Source organism: Electrona antarctica (assembly GCF_951216825.1).
Source record: "Electrona antarctica genome assembly, chromosome: 15".
In the NCBI taxonomy this organism is placed as follows: Eukaryota; Metazoa; Chordata; class Actinopteri; order Myctophiformes; family Myctophidae; genus Electrona; species Electrona antarctica.
Window position 1 is genome coordinate 11,161,759 of NC_136796.1, and position 18,125 is coordinate 11,179,883.

Below are 18,125 nucleotides of genomic sequence, written 5' to 3' on the forward strand. Positions count from 1 at the left end.
GACGTAATGAAATCACACCCGGATGTGATTTCACAACTGGCTTTTTTTGTGCAGAGAAAATGAGCACGGTTGCTACGGTCATCCAGTTCACCCGGGTGTGATTTAATTACGTCAGAAATTATTTTGAACATAGCAACCATGCTCATTTTTTCTGCACACAAAAGCCAGTTGTAGGAGTGGTTTACACCACTCAAAAAACGTTACATTCTTTACTTCTTTTTTTGAGTGGTGCAAACCACTCCAACAACTGGCTTTGTACCCGTGTACCCGTGTTTGTTCGTACCAAAAAAACGAGCATGGTTGCTATGGTTAGCAACCAAAAAAACGAGCATAGTAGAAGCACCACTCAGTTCACACGGGTGTGATTTTTTTTTTTTACATTAGGTCTATACTCTTTCTATTATTATTAGTATTAATATTAGTAGTAGTATCATCATTACAGTATGTGTGTTGTCAAGATGTTGTATATCACTCTGCTTCCTTCTATCGTTATGGTTTACTGGCTGCAGTATCGACCCACTTTTTTGGAGGGATCAGGTTCCATCTTATCTGGTGATCTACTGCAGGGGTTCTCAACGTTTTTGGCCGGGGACCCCCGGAAATGCTTTGGCAATGTCTCGGGACCCCCGCCCCGCCCCCTCCCGACCCCCAATATAAATTGACTGCTACAATAACCTTAAACCATTTTGGGCGGGAACCCCTTTTGGTGTTTTAAGCATTGTTATAATTTAGCTATTGAAAAATAGCAGATCTACAAGCTCATAGCGCGCCACCGAGTGGCGCGCTATGAGCTTGTAGGTCTGCTATTTTTGAAAAATCGTTAAAAAAAAAATTTAAAAAAAGAAAATTTGGGGACCCCCTAAAATAATTTGGCGACCCCCCGAGGGGTCGCGACCCACGGGTTGAGAACCCCTGATCTACTGTACAGTACGTTATTACCTGTAACAGGGTTGTGTGTGTGTGATCTACTGTACAGTACGTTATTACCTGTAACAGGGTTGTGTGTGTGATCTACTGTACAGTACGTTATTACCTGTAACAGGGTTGTGTGTGTGATCTACTGTACAGTACGTTATTACCTGTAACAGGGTTGTGTGTGTGATCTACTGTACAGTACGTTATTACCTGTAACAGGGTTGTGTGTGTGAAGCTGTACAGTACGTTATTACCTGTAACAGGGTTGTGTGTGTGATCTACTGTACAGTACGTTATTACCTGTAACAGGGTTGTGTGTGTGAAGCTGTACAGTACGTTATTACCTGTAACAGGGTTGTGTGTGTACAGTACGTTATCACCTGTAACAGGGTTGTGTGTGTGAAGCACAGGAATGGAAGATGTAGGTCGATGTCGATGACAGGCCTGTCCTGATCCTCTCTGGAGGGCAGGACCACCTGAAGGGGACGCAGGCTGAACGACTAACACACGCACACACACACACACACACGCACACACGCACACACGCACGCACACACACACACACACAGGTTACGTATTTGAGCCAGATAGCATAAGCACGTCATTACTAGTCAGAGCAAATCAACAGGAGACATACAGTCACAGACAGACACAGAGACACAGACAGACAGCGAGACAGAGACAGAAAATGGGAATTATCCAGAAAGTACCTCGACAAAAAGACAGCCAGATTAAAAAGGCAAAAATAGAGAGGGAGAGTGAGACATCTAAGAATCTGTAGACACACAACCAAACAATAACAAACAGATAGCTAATGATAATGGACTAAAAAGTCCTGGATTGCTAGAAATGATTTAGAGTAGTGATGTCTAACCACGTGTAGCTGACCAGGAGGTGGTATGGGGACCAGCGATAACTTGGCTGAAAACTCTTTGATGGTATCCTCAAAGTCAGTCTGCCTGCAGGTCCGAAGCTGGAGTACAAGACTAAGAGAGAGAGAGAGAGAGAGAGGGAGGGAGGGAAAGCGAGAGAGGCTTTATTTTTGTTGCTTCATTTATTATAAATGATGAATCATTCATTAGTACTAGTATTATTATTACCATGATAGGCAGTCTCTCAGGGCGTTGTAATAAGGGAAATGAGAGATGACACAGATTGCGACGGGTGCGTAGAGGCGGCACTTCCACCTATGGCCATTCTGGACACTGCTTTCGTGAAAGGACTGACAGGAGAGACGGCAAATGAAAAGCAATCGTTGATTGAGTTGCATGGATCAACAACACATTGGGGGTGTGTCCCCCACCCCATGTCATTACACCACAACTACACATATCCCTCACACAAGCAGTATCATAGTGCATGCATGCACGTCTACCTGCACAGCTCTGTAGAACTGCACCACAATGCCATGTGTTCGATTCCCAAACAGGTCGGTGAAAACCAGGAAGTGGTAAGCGTCTTCTCGCTGTTCAGTGGCGACCTGCAGACCACCTGTCCCGTGGAAATTAAAGAGCGTCAAAGAACAACACAAATAATGATTGGTGTCGTTTAAGTACTATGGACAGTAGGACACCATGTTGCCACTCCTTCTTTGGAACTAATACCCTAACTGCTACTTAAAAGTTTGGTCTGTTTGATCAATGATTGCTAGGTTACCGTTCAAATATTACAATTTAAGATGTCCTCCATAAAATCACCATAGTCAGATGCCCAACTTCACAAAAAAACTTCACAAAAATGTAAAATGTCTTTATACTCAAATGTCAAATAAATGTTATTGTGTTTGCTGTGTAGTTACCAGGGAAACAGAGTTGTGGCAGGGCAATGAGGTCTAGGTCCTTTGGAACGCTGATGTCCTCTGTGGGTGACGCCCCTTCAATGCGATTGGCTGCTTCTCCATTAGTTGACGACTCAACCGGACGATCTCGTCTCTTCTGCAATCAAACAATTTTTTACTTCTACACTCTTGCTTTTGAAATCATTGTTGTTATAATGTTTTGCCATTCTTTTGATCTGCATTTCATGTCATGAAAGGTGCTATGCAAAAAAGGTTTTATTATTATTTCCTAAAAAGTAATGGTTTTGGACACGACATTCTAAACTCTACACGACTTGTGCTTATAACCACGTCCCGCTTCTGTGGCCAACACAGAAGTGCCTCTCGCCTACAACAACTGCGGACAGTATTTTGGCCATTAAAGTATAGTTTTTGACCGTGACGGAGAAAACTGCAATCCTGGAAAACTAACACATGGGACAATTACTTGCTTTGCACTTAATTGATAATCATAGTTTTACATAAAAAGTGTGAAAAACCTTCTTAATGAAGCTCTTCCTCCTCTGGACACGGCTGAAAGCTGGACCAAGGGCATGGCTGGAGCTCGTCTCCTTGGATACAAAGGGGGGCGCATGGACCTGCAGTACTTCAGCTTCCACAATGGGGATCTCTTTTAATTTACTCTGCTGTTGAAGCTGGTAAAAATAATTTGGAAAACAAGTTTAATTCAGAGCTGCTGGCAAACAACAATGACACATGCACACAGTATGGCCCGAAAAGGATTCTCAACATCTAGGAGAATACTACCTCATTGTAATCCATGTTGTTTGCTGTTGCTATTTAGATTGTTTCTTCCCAGTCCACAAATTATATATATATAGTTGTTTAGACCAGTGGTTTTCAACCCTTTTCATAGCAAGGCCCATTATGTATTCGGCATTTGAGCCACGGACCACCATTTAGATCAGATTTAGCCTCTCAGACCAAACATGTTGAATATTTTGTTGTCGTTGGATAAGATTTTGTCAGACATTCCATGCTGTATTGATGTTGGTACCATAAGAGCGATGGGAGGCAAACGTTGATCAAAATAACAATTCTTCTACATTTTCTAATTGTGTAGACTTCTTGTAAATTAAGTAATGCAAATGTTTAACAATAAATAATGTAACGTAATGAGAGCGTAAAATTAATTAAAAAAATAATGTTACACTCTCAAGAGTTAAAGATCTATACGGGTCCATTTGGTCATTTAGCTGGGGACCACCTGGCTGGAATCCCTTCAAGGACCACTGGTTTGGACACATTCTAGGTTCAATGTTTACCTGGTAGTATCCCTAGTTTTTTTGAAGCACTACATTGTTCTCATTGCACTCCAATTGTGTGACTATTTACTCTGTTTGTTGACTGGGGTTATTGCTGACTCTGCTCACTCCAATCTCGCACACAAGTCACTCTGGAGTCTGGATAAGAATGTACCTGCTAAATGCCTACATTTTAGGCCTACATTGTAAATTGTGGAATTAATACAATTTGGGGAAATTAGGAAATATAATGAAGTGAAGTTGTCAATTTGAAACATTGAGTGATCAATCAGATGTCATAGTAGCTAATGTCACGTGTGTCTCTGTGACATGCTTACATTGTTGGCAAAATTGTTATGTAAATAAATGACTACCAGAGCAAATATTTATGAAATATTCTATGGTTATGGTACAGTACATATTGCTTTTGCGTACATGGAAATCTCTGAACAATCATGATCATGCATTAATTACCGTCAATTTAAATCTGCGTTTTAAAGCATTATGTGAAACGGGTGTTTTTACAAAACGCCCGTTTACAGTAAACCCCTCAGTTACTGCTGCTACTTACAATACAGTCAAATGGTGAGATTCTAATACTGTATGATGATGATGTTGTTAGTGTGAGTGAGCACTGTACCTGTAGTAGGTCTCGCAGTTTATCACTGGAGGCTCCCACCACCACACACGCCTCCAACAGTCCTGAAGGAAGCTCTGCCATCACACACTGAATACCTACCACACACACACACACACACACACACACACACACACACACACACACACACACACACACACACACACACACACACACACACACACACACACACACACACACACACACACACACACACACACACACACACACACACACACACACACACACACACACACACACACACTTAAGTTGAATGACAGACAGTAAATATCTTGCTTTTACTGAAGATTTTAAATCTGAAAACACTGAACTGTCATGTTTAAATTGTTGTCTTGGCAGGCACTACATTGGATTTCCAAACCCGATATTGAGCCTGTCGTGATTATTGGGGGCGCCCCGCATACGTTGTTCCGATGTACTAAAAGATGTACTACTAATTAGTCTGACACATGCGTGGCTGGTTAAGACTCACCCGTTAAGACTTACCCGAATTCACAATTTCACACAGAGACAAACACACACACATTCCAAAAGCAGATGTTAATGTTTAGTCACAGAAATAAGAAACCACAGTTGCGAGTCATCAGCATCGGGATTCAATTCCCAACTAAGGACGGGGTGCTAGCCTGCATCATGTGGTTCCGTCCCTCCTCTCCTTTGGTGATGTTGATGACGTTAATCGTTGTCATGGTTGTGGCAGGAGGAGACCGTCCTGTCCTGTCTGTAATGTCATGGGCTTTACAGTGTGACCCCTGGTGGGGTGGCAGCCTCTTTTGCCCGAACTAATAAGCAACTCTCTCAGTAAAACAAGCGCACATCTGGTTATCATTACCTCCAGCTGGAGGCAAAATACTGCACATGAAAGGGTACTACTAGGACACATCATCACTCTTCCGCCCCCTGAATGATTCCCCCCCCGCTCTCCTATGATACACAGACCAAGTAGGGGAAAAAGTACTATTTTATCATGAACATTAGTAGAGGACCAATTATATGAAGATCGGTTGAAAAGTGGTGAAGTGGTCCTTTAAGCCTGATTTATACTATATTTTATACTATACTTTTATACTTATACTATATTCTCCCTCTCCAGCCCTCTTCGGAGAGGGTGTCAAACCCTCCCGCCAGAGAGACACAGCAAGACTCCTCTCACCGGGAAATGAGTGGACCATGAGGGTCGACCTGGGGAAGCAGCTCCAGTTCCCCAGGGAGATTGTGGAAACATCTCTGCGGCCAGACCTAGTCTTGTGGTCAGAGGCTTGCAAGACAGTTCTTCTTGTCGAACTCACTGTCCCATGGGAGAGAGGTTTGGAGGCTGCTTATGAGCGGAAGCGAGCCAAGAACTCAGACCTGGCGGCAGAGTGCAGGGAGGCTGGCTGGAAAGCCGTTATCTGCCCTGTGGAAGTGGGGTGTAGGGGCTTCGTAGGTTCCTCAACTGCTCGCCTATTCCGCGACATGGGATGCACAGGAGCGGGGCATCGGAAAGCCATGAAAGAGCTGGCTGAGGAGGCGGAGAAAGGCAGCTTCTGGCTGTGGCTAAGGAGGAAGCATACTGTAAGAGTTGGGGGACAAACACCTAGGGCATGGTCGCTCCGCCACCATGAGACGTACTGGGGTTAAAGGAGCGAAACGTTGATGAATGTTGGTCCCCAGCTGATGACCCGTTTAGGCCCACGGAGGTGTTCAGTGAGGTGTCACAGAACAGCTGTTCAAAAGGCACTGCAGGAGGTGTGTCAGGCAGCAATGCCCAGCAGGAATACCATCACCTGTATCTGATATGTATGGTGTGACCCTCTGCTATTGTCAGCAAGCGACACTGTAGTATGAAATATAAGCATGATTCCATTTTTCCTGTCCCTCTCTTGCACTCCACTTTGTGTCCATCTTCCCTTTCAGGGACCCCCAGTTTGACATGCATTAGGCTACGGACCCCCATTTAATGGCATTTATATCTCTGGGACCCCAAATTATATTGTAAAATCACTGTTAATTTAACTCGGAGTGTACAAAATGGAACCCAATTTGGTTCCATTTGTACGCTCTTTGAGTTGCAGACCCATAAGGGTCCATTTGGTTCATAACTATGTCAATTTAGCTGTGCAACAAAGTATAATTGCTTATTATTTGTTGCAGACACCATGATCTCTCTCTTTTCATTCCAACCTCGTCTCTCTCTTCCTTTGGCCCTTAAAATCCTCTCTGACTAAAATGGCCTGCTGTGTAATGGATGCACGCACACACGCACGCACGCACGCACACACGCACGCACGCACACAATAAAAACCGCAATTCTGTAAACCCCCTGAGGTGTGTCAGAATCCCATAATGTTCAGCATCAAAGCAGTTTCATTATCTAGCAGCGTTTACTTTTCACAGCAGGAGGTCTTTTGAATAACATTCCATTTAGTTGTTGTCATATTTTAGTCACCTGAAATGCTTTTGTTTGTCTAGTTTTAGTTGACAAATATCATATGTTAGTCGACTGAATCTCAATCTACAGTTGATTTAGATTTAGTCAACAAAAATGATTTCTTGGCAGGCCTGTCCTGTCGTGGACAGAGTGGGGAAAATGGGCTACTTTAATTCAGTAGGTGGATGGACCCAGAAAAACACATGAAGTGTGAGAGAAAATAGTTTCTTTCCAAAGCTACAGTGATCAGCACCAGAATGCTGTAGAAATCTCATTGTCAACTCTTTGTCAAAAATGCTGCCTGTGAGAATTAGAGGTTAAATTTCATAGATATAAATAATACAAATGGCCTGCCAGAGTTGGTAATAGAGTGTAATAGAGTTGACCTATCTGTAAGCCAAATAGGAGCTGTCGTTTTTGGTATTTAGCCTATATGTTGTTAAACAATTAAAACTAATGTTATAAGTGGAAATCTGATTTCAAATAATATAGGTCTACCATTGAAAACCCTACCTGGTTCAATAACATTATGTTTTATGTCCCTGGGCGAAATTCCCAGGGCATTGTTATACTTGTCACACCAGGCCAGCATAATTTACAGTTAAAAGACACTGGAGTTATTAATAGCCCAGACTGAGTAGAGAAAAGGAACGAATATGCGAACATGCAGTAGGACAGGTAGGCCTACCACTTAACCACTAGGCTAACTCATGATGTTGGCTGTGATGTCAGTCTTTCCCAACACCATTCTGTCTTGGCCTGGGTCCTGGGACATTGCATGCTGGCTAGATCAATAGTAATCAAACGGCCCGGGGCAACAAAAGGTTTCCCAAGTTTTCCGTACAGCTCGAGCTAAAAGTTATCCCATAATCCCATCCCAGAAATAGCCTGTTATAGACTTTTTATTTTATTTTACTTTTTTTTGTCTCTTTTCTTAAAATAAAATTACAGACCGATAAGCGTTACGTTAGTAAGTAAAGTTATAAACAACTCAATATTTTCAAAGCAAACGGTGTTTGATCAGTGATCTCACACCACATCAAATAATTTCAGTTACATTTGCAGCCGACACAACCACTTGAGCAGTCAAATGACTCATGTTTTACTGTGACGTTAAACTGTTTAAACAAAATGCATGCATATGGATATTATATGACCGCCACAATTTTAATTAAAAAACAACAAAACTTTTACAGTACTGAATAACTTAGTACCAACCAACCAACCAACCTCAAATCAGTCGTTCATTTCATTTCCTCTGTCTGGGAAACACAAGGACGAGATTTCCAGATAAAAGTGAATAAATCCGTGCTGTGATGATAGTGACTCTCATTTTTTCTAACTGACGTACGCGACTCACTATAGCCTACTATAATTATGATTCACCGTTTTAAAACAAATCACACCCTGCCGTGCCGTGGTCCAACAACCGACAACGTCGTACGGTACGGCGGTATGGTATTCCTGCCCTGCAATGCACTCATACAACAGGACTCGACGCTTAGCAGAGTTAGCGCTCACAAAGCAGCATGAATGGACACTGAAACCTAGGGTCGAACTTCCACTCTGATTAAAAATTCCAAAATAAAAGTGAGTATAGGTATTAAACTTAATGATGTCAAATTAATAGTCCTTTGATTTGGGGACATTGGGAAAAACATAGACGTGTATTTACTGCCATCTATAGGCCTACTGCCATATTAATAAGACATTTATTTTGAAAAGTGTACGTACACACAGTTCACAGCAGTTTGTGACGTATGTACAATGTATCTATTATGAATATGAATATCTGAGGCCCGCCCTGTTGTCCCTACTACATGTGTGTGTGCCATAGGTGTCGGTTTGTTGTCTCTGCATCCGTGTCAGATGATTGCCACCACAACACATTATCATGAGTCGACCTGACAAATAAATCATTGTAATTCTGACCCTACCTGCAGTAACAAAACATCACCAATAGAGAGCAATGTTGGATAGTTGATAGATACATACGTAGGTTGGATGGATACACTATGGCTGTACACTGTACTCTCAAAGGAGGCCATTGCACATGCTTGCTGGAATAAATAATAATAATATAATAATACAAATAATGATAATAACATTATACATATTATAGTTAGTTAGTTACTTTATTGACAAATGTATAAAACATTGGGTCCAAACAATAATAAAAATCCCATGAATCAAAAACTTTAAAAGGTACAATGCATTAAAATATACAATACACAATACAGAATCCCTTTACAACAGGAGCTTTCTATTGCTCCACTAGTGACAGGCAGGCATGTAGCATACGCAATGTCTCTCTGTTAGTGCCCACAAAGAGTGAGCTCAAATCAATACCCTCATGTCCATATTTCACTCTGATATCTTGTGTGAGGGGACACACCAGTATATACACACACACACACTCTCTCTCTCTCTCTGTCTCTCTCTCTCTCTCTCTCACACACACACACACACACACACACACACACACACACACACACACACACACACACACACACACACACACACACACACACACACACACACACACACACACACACACACACACACACACGACAGAAGATATAGTGTTGATTGAAAGCTTGAAACTGGGATCAGTTTGTAATACAGTGAATAGAAGTCAGGTCAGGTGAGATGGATCCTACAGTCTATCTGTGGTTCAGCCTTACCTTTCCTATTAAGCCACTATAGGTCTGTTAGGATACAGGTCATATTTGAGTTGAGGGCTATAAGGTTTTCAACTTGTTTGTCAAATGGAAATGAATGGCCATAGCACAGCTTCTCTTTCATTCAGCAGGATTACATTTGAGAAAATACTGGCATGCATGATCAATTATAGGGTTATAGGTCCGAGGGAAATATTGTAGCCTACTTTTACTGCACTACAATCATTTGAAAAACTATAGTTATTAGTTACTTTGTAGATTTGTATTTTTATTACAAAACATACAAAAAAACATTACAAACATACAAAACATTATAATCATTGTTAAGGAATGGAAGTCTGAGGATTTGCCTCCAGCACATGTATGGTTCACTCAGCTTGGTACTGTGGCTGCTTTGGAGAGGTTATCCTTTAAGATGAATAATCAGTTGGATAAATATGATTCGAAGTGGAACGTGTTCCTCAGTCATGTTGCAGGTCCTTGATGTGATCCATGGTCAGGCAATGCCCTTTTGATTGTTTACTGTATTAGTATACATATGATACGGTTGATGATGCTGCGTGTTTGGTCGTCACTAATTTAAACTTAATTTGATTTATTTGTATTTGTATTTGTTTATCTTGTCTATCTTGTCTTGTTTTATATTATGTTTCTGTGTTCATACATAATGTCCATGCATACGTATTCTGTTGTTGCTTGTGTTTTCTGTTTTCTGTTTTCTGTATTTGTAAAAAATCCAAATAAAGTACTGATCATAAAAAAAACCACTTCAGATTTTTATACATTTGAAAATTTGAAATTAGACATTCTGCATAGTGAGTAGCCTACTTTCTAGTACATGTTGATGCCAATACTTTTGTACTTTTAGACTAGTCAAGTACATTTAGAATTCTGGACTTTCACTTGTAATGGAGTAGTTCTACATTGATACTTTTAACACGTTTTAAGTAAAGAATGTGAGTACTTTTCCCACCACTGCCTGCAACCCATAGCTGGCAACCTAAATGTAGTAAACTGTCCTGTTCAGTTAATGTATTTGTCCAACAGAGGGCAGTATGTGACAGGGTAATCTACCTCAGTGGTTTTCAACCCTTTTCATATCAAGGCCCATTATTTATTCAACATTTGAGTCACGACCACCATGCATTTGATGAGATTTAGCCTCTCAGACCCAAAACTAAAGAATATTTTGTATAAGATGTGTTTGTATAAGATTGTCCACAATTCCATGCTGTATTGATGTTGGTACCATTTGGAGAGATAACAGGCAAACATTGATGAAAATAACAATTCTTCTACAAGTACATTCTCTAGATTTCTGTAGAGAATGCAGAATGTGTGTGTGTGTGTGTGTGTGTGTGTGTGTGTGTGTGTGGCCTCAGCCACCTCACTCTTTCTCAAACTGCAGAATGTGTGTGTGTGTGTGTGTGTGTGTGTGTGTGTGTGTGTGTGTGTGTGTGTGTGTGTGTGGCCTCAGCCACCTCACTCTTTCTCAAACTGACCGACACTGAGTACGAATAATAGGGTAAATCATGATTTCCTTACATGTAGGCTACATGACTACATGTAGTTCATTAACCAGAACTCTATAGACTACATGTGAGGCCCACGTGGCAGGCCATATCCCTGCTGTCACACAGTGCTGTGTGAGGGGCCTGAATGATGTGACAGAGCCTGACATCCCTGTGACAGGGCTATGTCACAGGGCCATCGTGGTGGTAACATGTTACCATATAACAAGAGGCCATAACGGACCTGTTACAGGTCACATGTGCATGCCATACATGCGTTGCATCTTGTTGTTGGCTTATGTGTTGCTTTCGGCAAGCAACACAGGGTCTAATTTAGGCTTATAGTAGGCCTATCTCAGCACCCCCCTTTAACACCCCCCCCCCCCCCCCCCCCCCTGCTGAGAAACATTAACTTAAACCCTCAATATTTAAACTTTAGCTTTGTACTTACCGGTATCTTAATTTTTCTCCCTCTACATCACCTCTCTCTCTCTCTCTCTCTCTCTCTCTCTCTCTCTCTCAATGCCTTAGCAGTGGCATATTGTGGTGTTTTACTTTTTTGAATGGCCATAAAAAATGTGTTGCCCGCTGCTCACATCAGAGCTACGTACATAGCAGGACAGTGCAGTTGACTCCGGCTTTGAATATCTACACAAGCATTCATGCCAACAGCTCTGCAACTGAAGCCACTGCACAGTGCACAGGTGTGTGTGTGTGTGTGTGTGTGTGTGTTACTTGTGTTTGTGACATTCTGGAGCAGGATGTGAACAAGGCTTACTCTGGTGGCTACACAGTCACAGTGAGGTGCCACACACACACACACACACACACACACACACACACACACACACACACACACACACACACACACACACACACACAGACACACACACACACACACACACACAGGGTCAGAGGCACCCCTCTCTACTGAAACACCAGAAGAGGATCGTGAAAGTGCTGCATGTGTGTGTGTGTGTGTGTGTGTGTGTGTGTGGTGGGGCCTCAGCCTGACCTTAACTCACATGTGACACCAAAGGAGAGTTAAGCAATATTATATTTGTGCGTGCGTGTGCCTGTCAAAGAGCTCATTCTGCATGAACAGCAGACAGAATTTTCCACTCCTCACCACTTCTGTCTGCCTGCCTAATGCCTAGCAGCGTTGGTAAGCAGTTTGTAGACGCTGAGTCAAAGTGTTTGTCAAGTGCAATGTTAATACAGGCAACTGCAGGCCAATAGGTCACTACACAGTCAAATGTTCATTTAACATTAGAAATGGAACAATTAGAGGGTTTTTGTTGAATTATATCAATATATTTAGCTGTCTGCTAAATGTCTGCTGTCTGCTAAATGCCTACATTGTAAACTGCTGTGCACTCACTGCACATAGATGTGATGTGTAAAAATAAACGACTAGTGCTACTGCTGTACCATTATTGCTCCAGTTGACAATGATGTTGAATGTTTGTAACTTTGTAATGTTAAAGAAATACTATTTTTTTAGACATCAAATACAATGGAATTTGCCTACCAATGTTGCTAGTGTCTGCAGATCAAAATTAAAATGATGCAATACTTTTGAAATTTGAAAAGGATATACCAACATGGTTAACCAAGCATGTTTCTGTGGGATGCAGTATGCATACAGTAGCTTAGGTAAATGTATCCACTTATTTTACTGGAGCAAGACTTAACTTGTGAAACGGCTGGCCCTTCTCCAAGTCCCTTCAAGTTTCTGACTTAGGCCCCATTTACACTGGCAGACAAATCTAGCCTGAATCAGATCTGTGCCACATCAAGATAGAAATCCAATTGGTTTAAACCAATTGGACTTTAAATGGTCACATGACTCATTTAGACAAATCAGATTCCAATCTGGATGTGGCTCAGATCTGATTCAGGCTGGATTTGGCTGCCAGTGTAAATGGGGCCTTAGACACCTTGTGTAAAAAGCAGCAGTGCCTCATGGGAGAGATGAGACACCGTTATCAAAAAAACACATATACTGTATATAAATGTGTTTATACTGTATAAAATACCAGTGTTAATTTAACTCAGTGTACAAAACCAAATAAAGTTAATGATTGAAATAAAAAAAGGAGACAGTCAGTTTGTTTCTGAGGAGATCTTTAAAGGTGCGTTCCTTACAGTGTTTATCCAGAGTCCTACATATATGAAGGCTCAAGCATATTTACACAACGTATAGATATATACAGTCCTTATATAGAAAAAACAAAACTACTAACAAAAATAATCAGCTTCTTATAGCAGCAAAAAAAAAAGAAGGAACTAAAAAGAAAAATATATTTACAACGTTTTTTTTCTCTCTCAGATGACAAGGCATATAATATAGTACACAGCACAAGCTTCATCTTCCCATTCTTAAGTATTCGTAATCTCTGAAGATATATATGGGCAACTGTCGCAATCATGCTGGACACACAGAGTCTGCTAAGCACAGAGTCAGAGGTACACAGAGTTTGGTCTGGTTGGATCATGACCTGTAACAGTGTTGTAAAATCACCATGACGACATGGCTCTATCTTAAGGTCTGGTTGGATCATGACCTGTAACAGTGTTGTAAAAATCACCATGACGACATGGCTCTATCTTAACCCATTTTGACCTGAGATCAGATTAAAAAAAATGTCTGTTTGAAAATGACAGTTTTCTGAAAAAGCTGTTTCTATGTCAGTCGTTCTTCGATCTTTCAAAAATAGCAGACCTACAAGCTCTTAGCGCGCCACTCGGTGGCGCGCTATGAGCTTGTAGATCTGCTATTTTTCAATAGCTAAAGCATAACATAATGCTAACACCAAAAGGGCTTCCCTCCCAAAATGAGTTAAGTGCTCCGCTCTATGCACAGAAGCCATTTTGGAAAGAACTAGAGGAGTTAACAATGATACTAATTAAGTAGCTCTGTTCCATTATGGTCAAACAGAACCAGTGCTGCTATTGTGCATGTTGCCTCACTGGAAACACTGCTACACCAGTGGGTCTCACTGCCTGGTTGAGTGGGTTCCAAATGGCCCCGTATGGGTTTGTAACTCTGAGAGTGTACACATGGAACCAAATTGACTCGTAAGCGTCCATTTGGTTCCATTTGTACACTCTCAGAGTTATGGCCTGGGAGTCCTTGAAATTAAAAAGCCACTGTACACTAAACAATAGTTTTGTTATAATTAACACCTGCAGCAACGGCTCCAGAAATGTGTAACTGGGGGGGCTTTGGGGGAGCTGGCTATTCAGAGGGGGGGCTAATGAATTTTGGTTTACATTGAAGTCAGTCAATTGGGTTTGTGGGGAGGGGGGCTTAGCCTCCATCAGAGGGGGCTAAAGCCCATCCTAGCCCCCCTCCTGGAGCTGTCCCTGAACACCTGTGAAGGAAGTTCGGAATAGGCCCGGAAGTAGGAGGAGTTATTTCCAAAAAGGCATATGTGCATAGAGCCTATTCAGAAAATCATTAGTTACAGCCGACGAACAGGATCCTGGAGCAAACACGGCCACCATTAATAAAAGGTGCAATGGCCAAACTCTGTCTACCTGCGCTTCTGTCAAAGTAAAAGAACAGCGACTAGAGGAGACATCTTCAAATGAATTAGAACAATTACATGGAGACAGAATGGGTGGAGACAACCTGACGGTCACCTCCGGTATTTCAGCCAAAGATTAAGTGTAAACCTGATGATTGTGAAGAACACAGAACGAGAATCAAACTGACATGAGATGTTAACACACTTTCCAGCGCACACGTGCGCACACAGTCTCTCACACACAGTCACACACACAGTCACACACACAGACACACAGTCTCACACACACACACACACACACACACACACACACACACACACACACACACACACACACACACAGTCACACACACACAGTCACACACACACCTTCATTCTGTAACATATCTCCAGTAACAGCAAATAGAATCTAAGATTTTCAATATATTCTTCTTTTAAATAAAGTGAATGAAAGTGTCCTTTTTAAACAAGAAAGCTCAAAAAATAAATATCCACAGTATATGTGGATGTTTTTTCTTCTTTTTGCAAGACAATTAAATGATTTTTCTCTCTCTCTCTCTCTCTCTCTCTCTCTTTAAAACTATGTATGTGCAAGTTCTGTGCAATGTTAGACCCCTCTGTCTTGCAGAACAAAAACAAAACAATTTCAGCTGAAATCATTGTACATTCATTGATTTTACCCTTAAGTCACCTGATGGAATAATACAAAATAAAATAAAATAAAGATCTCAATCTCCCACCAGGCAGAGAGAGAGGCCACTCTACCTTGACATTCCAGAGTTCTACAGTGAGTGGCTCGGGACATTAAGGAAAAACCCCATACCACACACTTCCCATTGTATTTACAGTATACCCAAACACCCAAGTTGCACTTCCCAAGTTTCAAGGCCTGGTGTTTCTCCCCTACACCTTTAAAAACATATCACATCAAGTTAAACACATGTGTGAGAATAGTGAAGGACCACACACATCTTGTATTACTTTTCAAGAGCACATGGTATGATGCCTGACTTATATTTTAATTGTGTGCGGGTGTCGCACAATGCTACTGTACAAGCTCACAATGTGCCGCGGTGCGACACGTTGCAAGCTTGTAGATCGTGGTGTGCGACAACCGTGTTCACCGTGGTACAAATCAACCCTAATAGTGACACACTACATCGACATGCTGCTAGTAAGACATCTTCACCATAATTATGCCATATTGGACTAGCTATTTTGTCCCAAACTAAACTCACAGATGCACTCAAAATGACACGTGCTTTTCAAAATCCTCAAAACACAGACCCAGGTTTTTATACACTGTGTTCAAACAAGAGAACAAGAACATCCAGCCATGCATTAGAAAAGAAAGGTATCCCCTGACGACCTAAGACAATATAAGAAAGAACAAGGTAATGATTTGTACAGGGTAAAACATGCCAAACTCTGTACTGCAATTCACATTCGTACTTAAGTTGTGCGTGGTTATTTGCTGTATGGACTTAGCAATTTGTCATTGCTCTTTAAATATGCACCAATGTCTGATGGGTATTTCGCATCTTTTTATCATTCCTGTTCTTTCTTTGTCTTAGTGTCATAGCCAGAGTGGGGGTCAAACAAGGATGCAACATACTTTTTTCTATTTCTCGCTGGAATTGTATACACACAAACGTAGCAATGGAACCAGTCAAACTGTTCTAAAAGGGCTAAACCCTCAACCACATATACCTACTTGTGAGACTTAAAGTTCACTTTTGACACGAAACAATCAGTATGTTAAAAATCTCCTAAAACCCAACAAAATATTGTTTTTCCCCTTAAAATGTATTTTCTTAAATAAACTGCCAATGATTAGTCAAATAAAATGTTGCCGTTTATATGTTTCAATTAACATTTTGCAACTGATTGACCTGAAAGGCAAACCAAACCCAATAAAAGTTCCTACTCTAGACTCATGCTAGCATTACTAGCTAGCAGCTCTGAAAGGAATTAACCCCCCAAGGGCCCCAACCCAAAGTGATTGAGAATTGTCAAAACATAAATACACACCCCTGCCCCCTATATTATTGCAATGATTGATCTGAATTGTCAGAAAACAAACGGAAAGAAAAACCGAACATAGAACCTTGATGCTTTCATCTGCCATTCAAACTTCAAGTTTGGTTTTGCCCAGCATCGTACTGAAACATTCTAAGAAAAGAAAAAACATCTTAAGATTTCAGCTTATTACTTATGGTTTACACTCAATAGTTAGTAATAGTAGTAAAAAAAGAAAAAAGAAAAGAAATTACACAACTTGCATGGATCTTCCGTTTGTTTTGTTATACAATTTCTCGCCTGTAAGCAGTGGTGTAGTCCTCCTTATGCAGCTAAACCACAGTATATCTAAGGATTTTACATGCTGCAAATAACGCTGAAAAGGTCTGCCCACCTCTCCAACAGTATGCTACCTCCTGATTCGTACATCACCTTCACACTGTCTGTCCTTTACGTTCACCTGAAACCATTTTGCATCCCTGCTGTTAGGCATTTGGTTCAATTCCTGTCAGGGATGCAAAATGATGCAACCAGAGGCACGTCCTCGAGACAAACCTAGTGGAATAACCACTAACCAGGGAGGACGACGAAAGAAAGAGTATGTAATGGGAAAGGCGTCTTGTAGCATTTTGGAATTATGGCAGTGCACAAGCTGTCACTCTATTGTAAATCTGTTATTATTATACATTTCTGGTAGTGGAATTCTGCCAAAGTTACACATCTTTCCTTTCCTCTGTCTTTCTCTTTTCACCCCTCTTCTCCTTTAATAAAGGGCAGGCTTATTATCCAACCAGGTGTCTCAAAGTGATCCGCCGTGCAGCAGGTGAAATCCTTGCTTCTATTTTCTTCTGATTGTTTAAACTGATCAGGATGGAGGGGCCACCTGTGACTGACCCCATGAGTGTCAGGTAGGTAGGATGGAGGGGCCACCTGTGACTGACCCCATGAGTGTCAGGTAGGTAGGATGGAGGGGCCACCTGTGACTGACCCCATGAGTGTCAGGTAGGTCAGGATGGAGGGGCCACCTGTGACTGACCCCATGAGTGTCAGGTAGGTAATCCCGTCCATCGTGTTCCCTGTGCAGGAGTACAAATGTAATACTGACAATTCTAGGATTGGGATTTTACACAACATTTGTGAAGTGACACTCCTAGTCCTGGGACATGCTGAGAAGTACACTTTGCAGCAGGGTGTCCTTAAAAGGTCATTAGAACAGAACCCAAACTGAGTCAATGGGGTATTTGTCCTGGCATGCAGGGTCAATTAGACCCTAGCATCTTGTCTAGTCTAACAGAGCGCTTGTCAAAGTGGGGTCCA

The 18,125-nt window shown here is 41.5% G+C and overlaps 1 protein-coding gene across 2 annotated transcripts in view; it reads right to left on the reverse strand.

Annotated features, from left to right (window-relative positions):
- LOC306938379 (DENN domain-containing protein 3-like) overlaps positions 1-8,587 on the reverse strand; it is a 34,854-nt gene extending 26,267 nt beyond the window's left edge. Inside the window, exons 1-8 of one of the 2 annotated variants that reach the window (XM_079522535.1) lie at positions 8,295-8,587; positions 4,637-4,731; positions 3,232-3,387; positions 2,714-2,849; positions 2,291-2,406; positions 2,016-2,137; positions 1,790-1,901; positions 1,296-1,415 (exon numbers count right to left, since the gene is read on the reverse strand). In XM_079522535.1, coding sequence (XP_079378661.1) covers positions 1,296-1,415; positions 1,790-1,901; positions 2,016-2,137; positions 2,291-2,406; positions 2,714-2,849; positions 3,232-3,387; positions 4,637-4,717 — 843 coding nt within the window. In that variant the 5' untranslated portion in view covers positions 4,718-4,731; positions 8,295-8,587. Of the gene's footprint in view, positions 1-1,295; positions 1,416-1,789; positions 1,902-2,015; positions 2,138-2,290; positions 2,407-2,713; positions 2,850-3,231; positions 3,388-4,636; positions 4,732-8,290 lie in introns of both variants that reach the window. The other variant, XM_079522536.1, reaches the window with a different exon arrangement.
- Between the last annotated feature and the right edge of the window lie 9,538 nt (positions 8,588-18,125).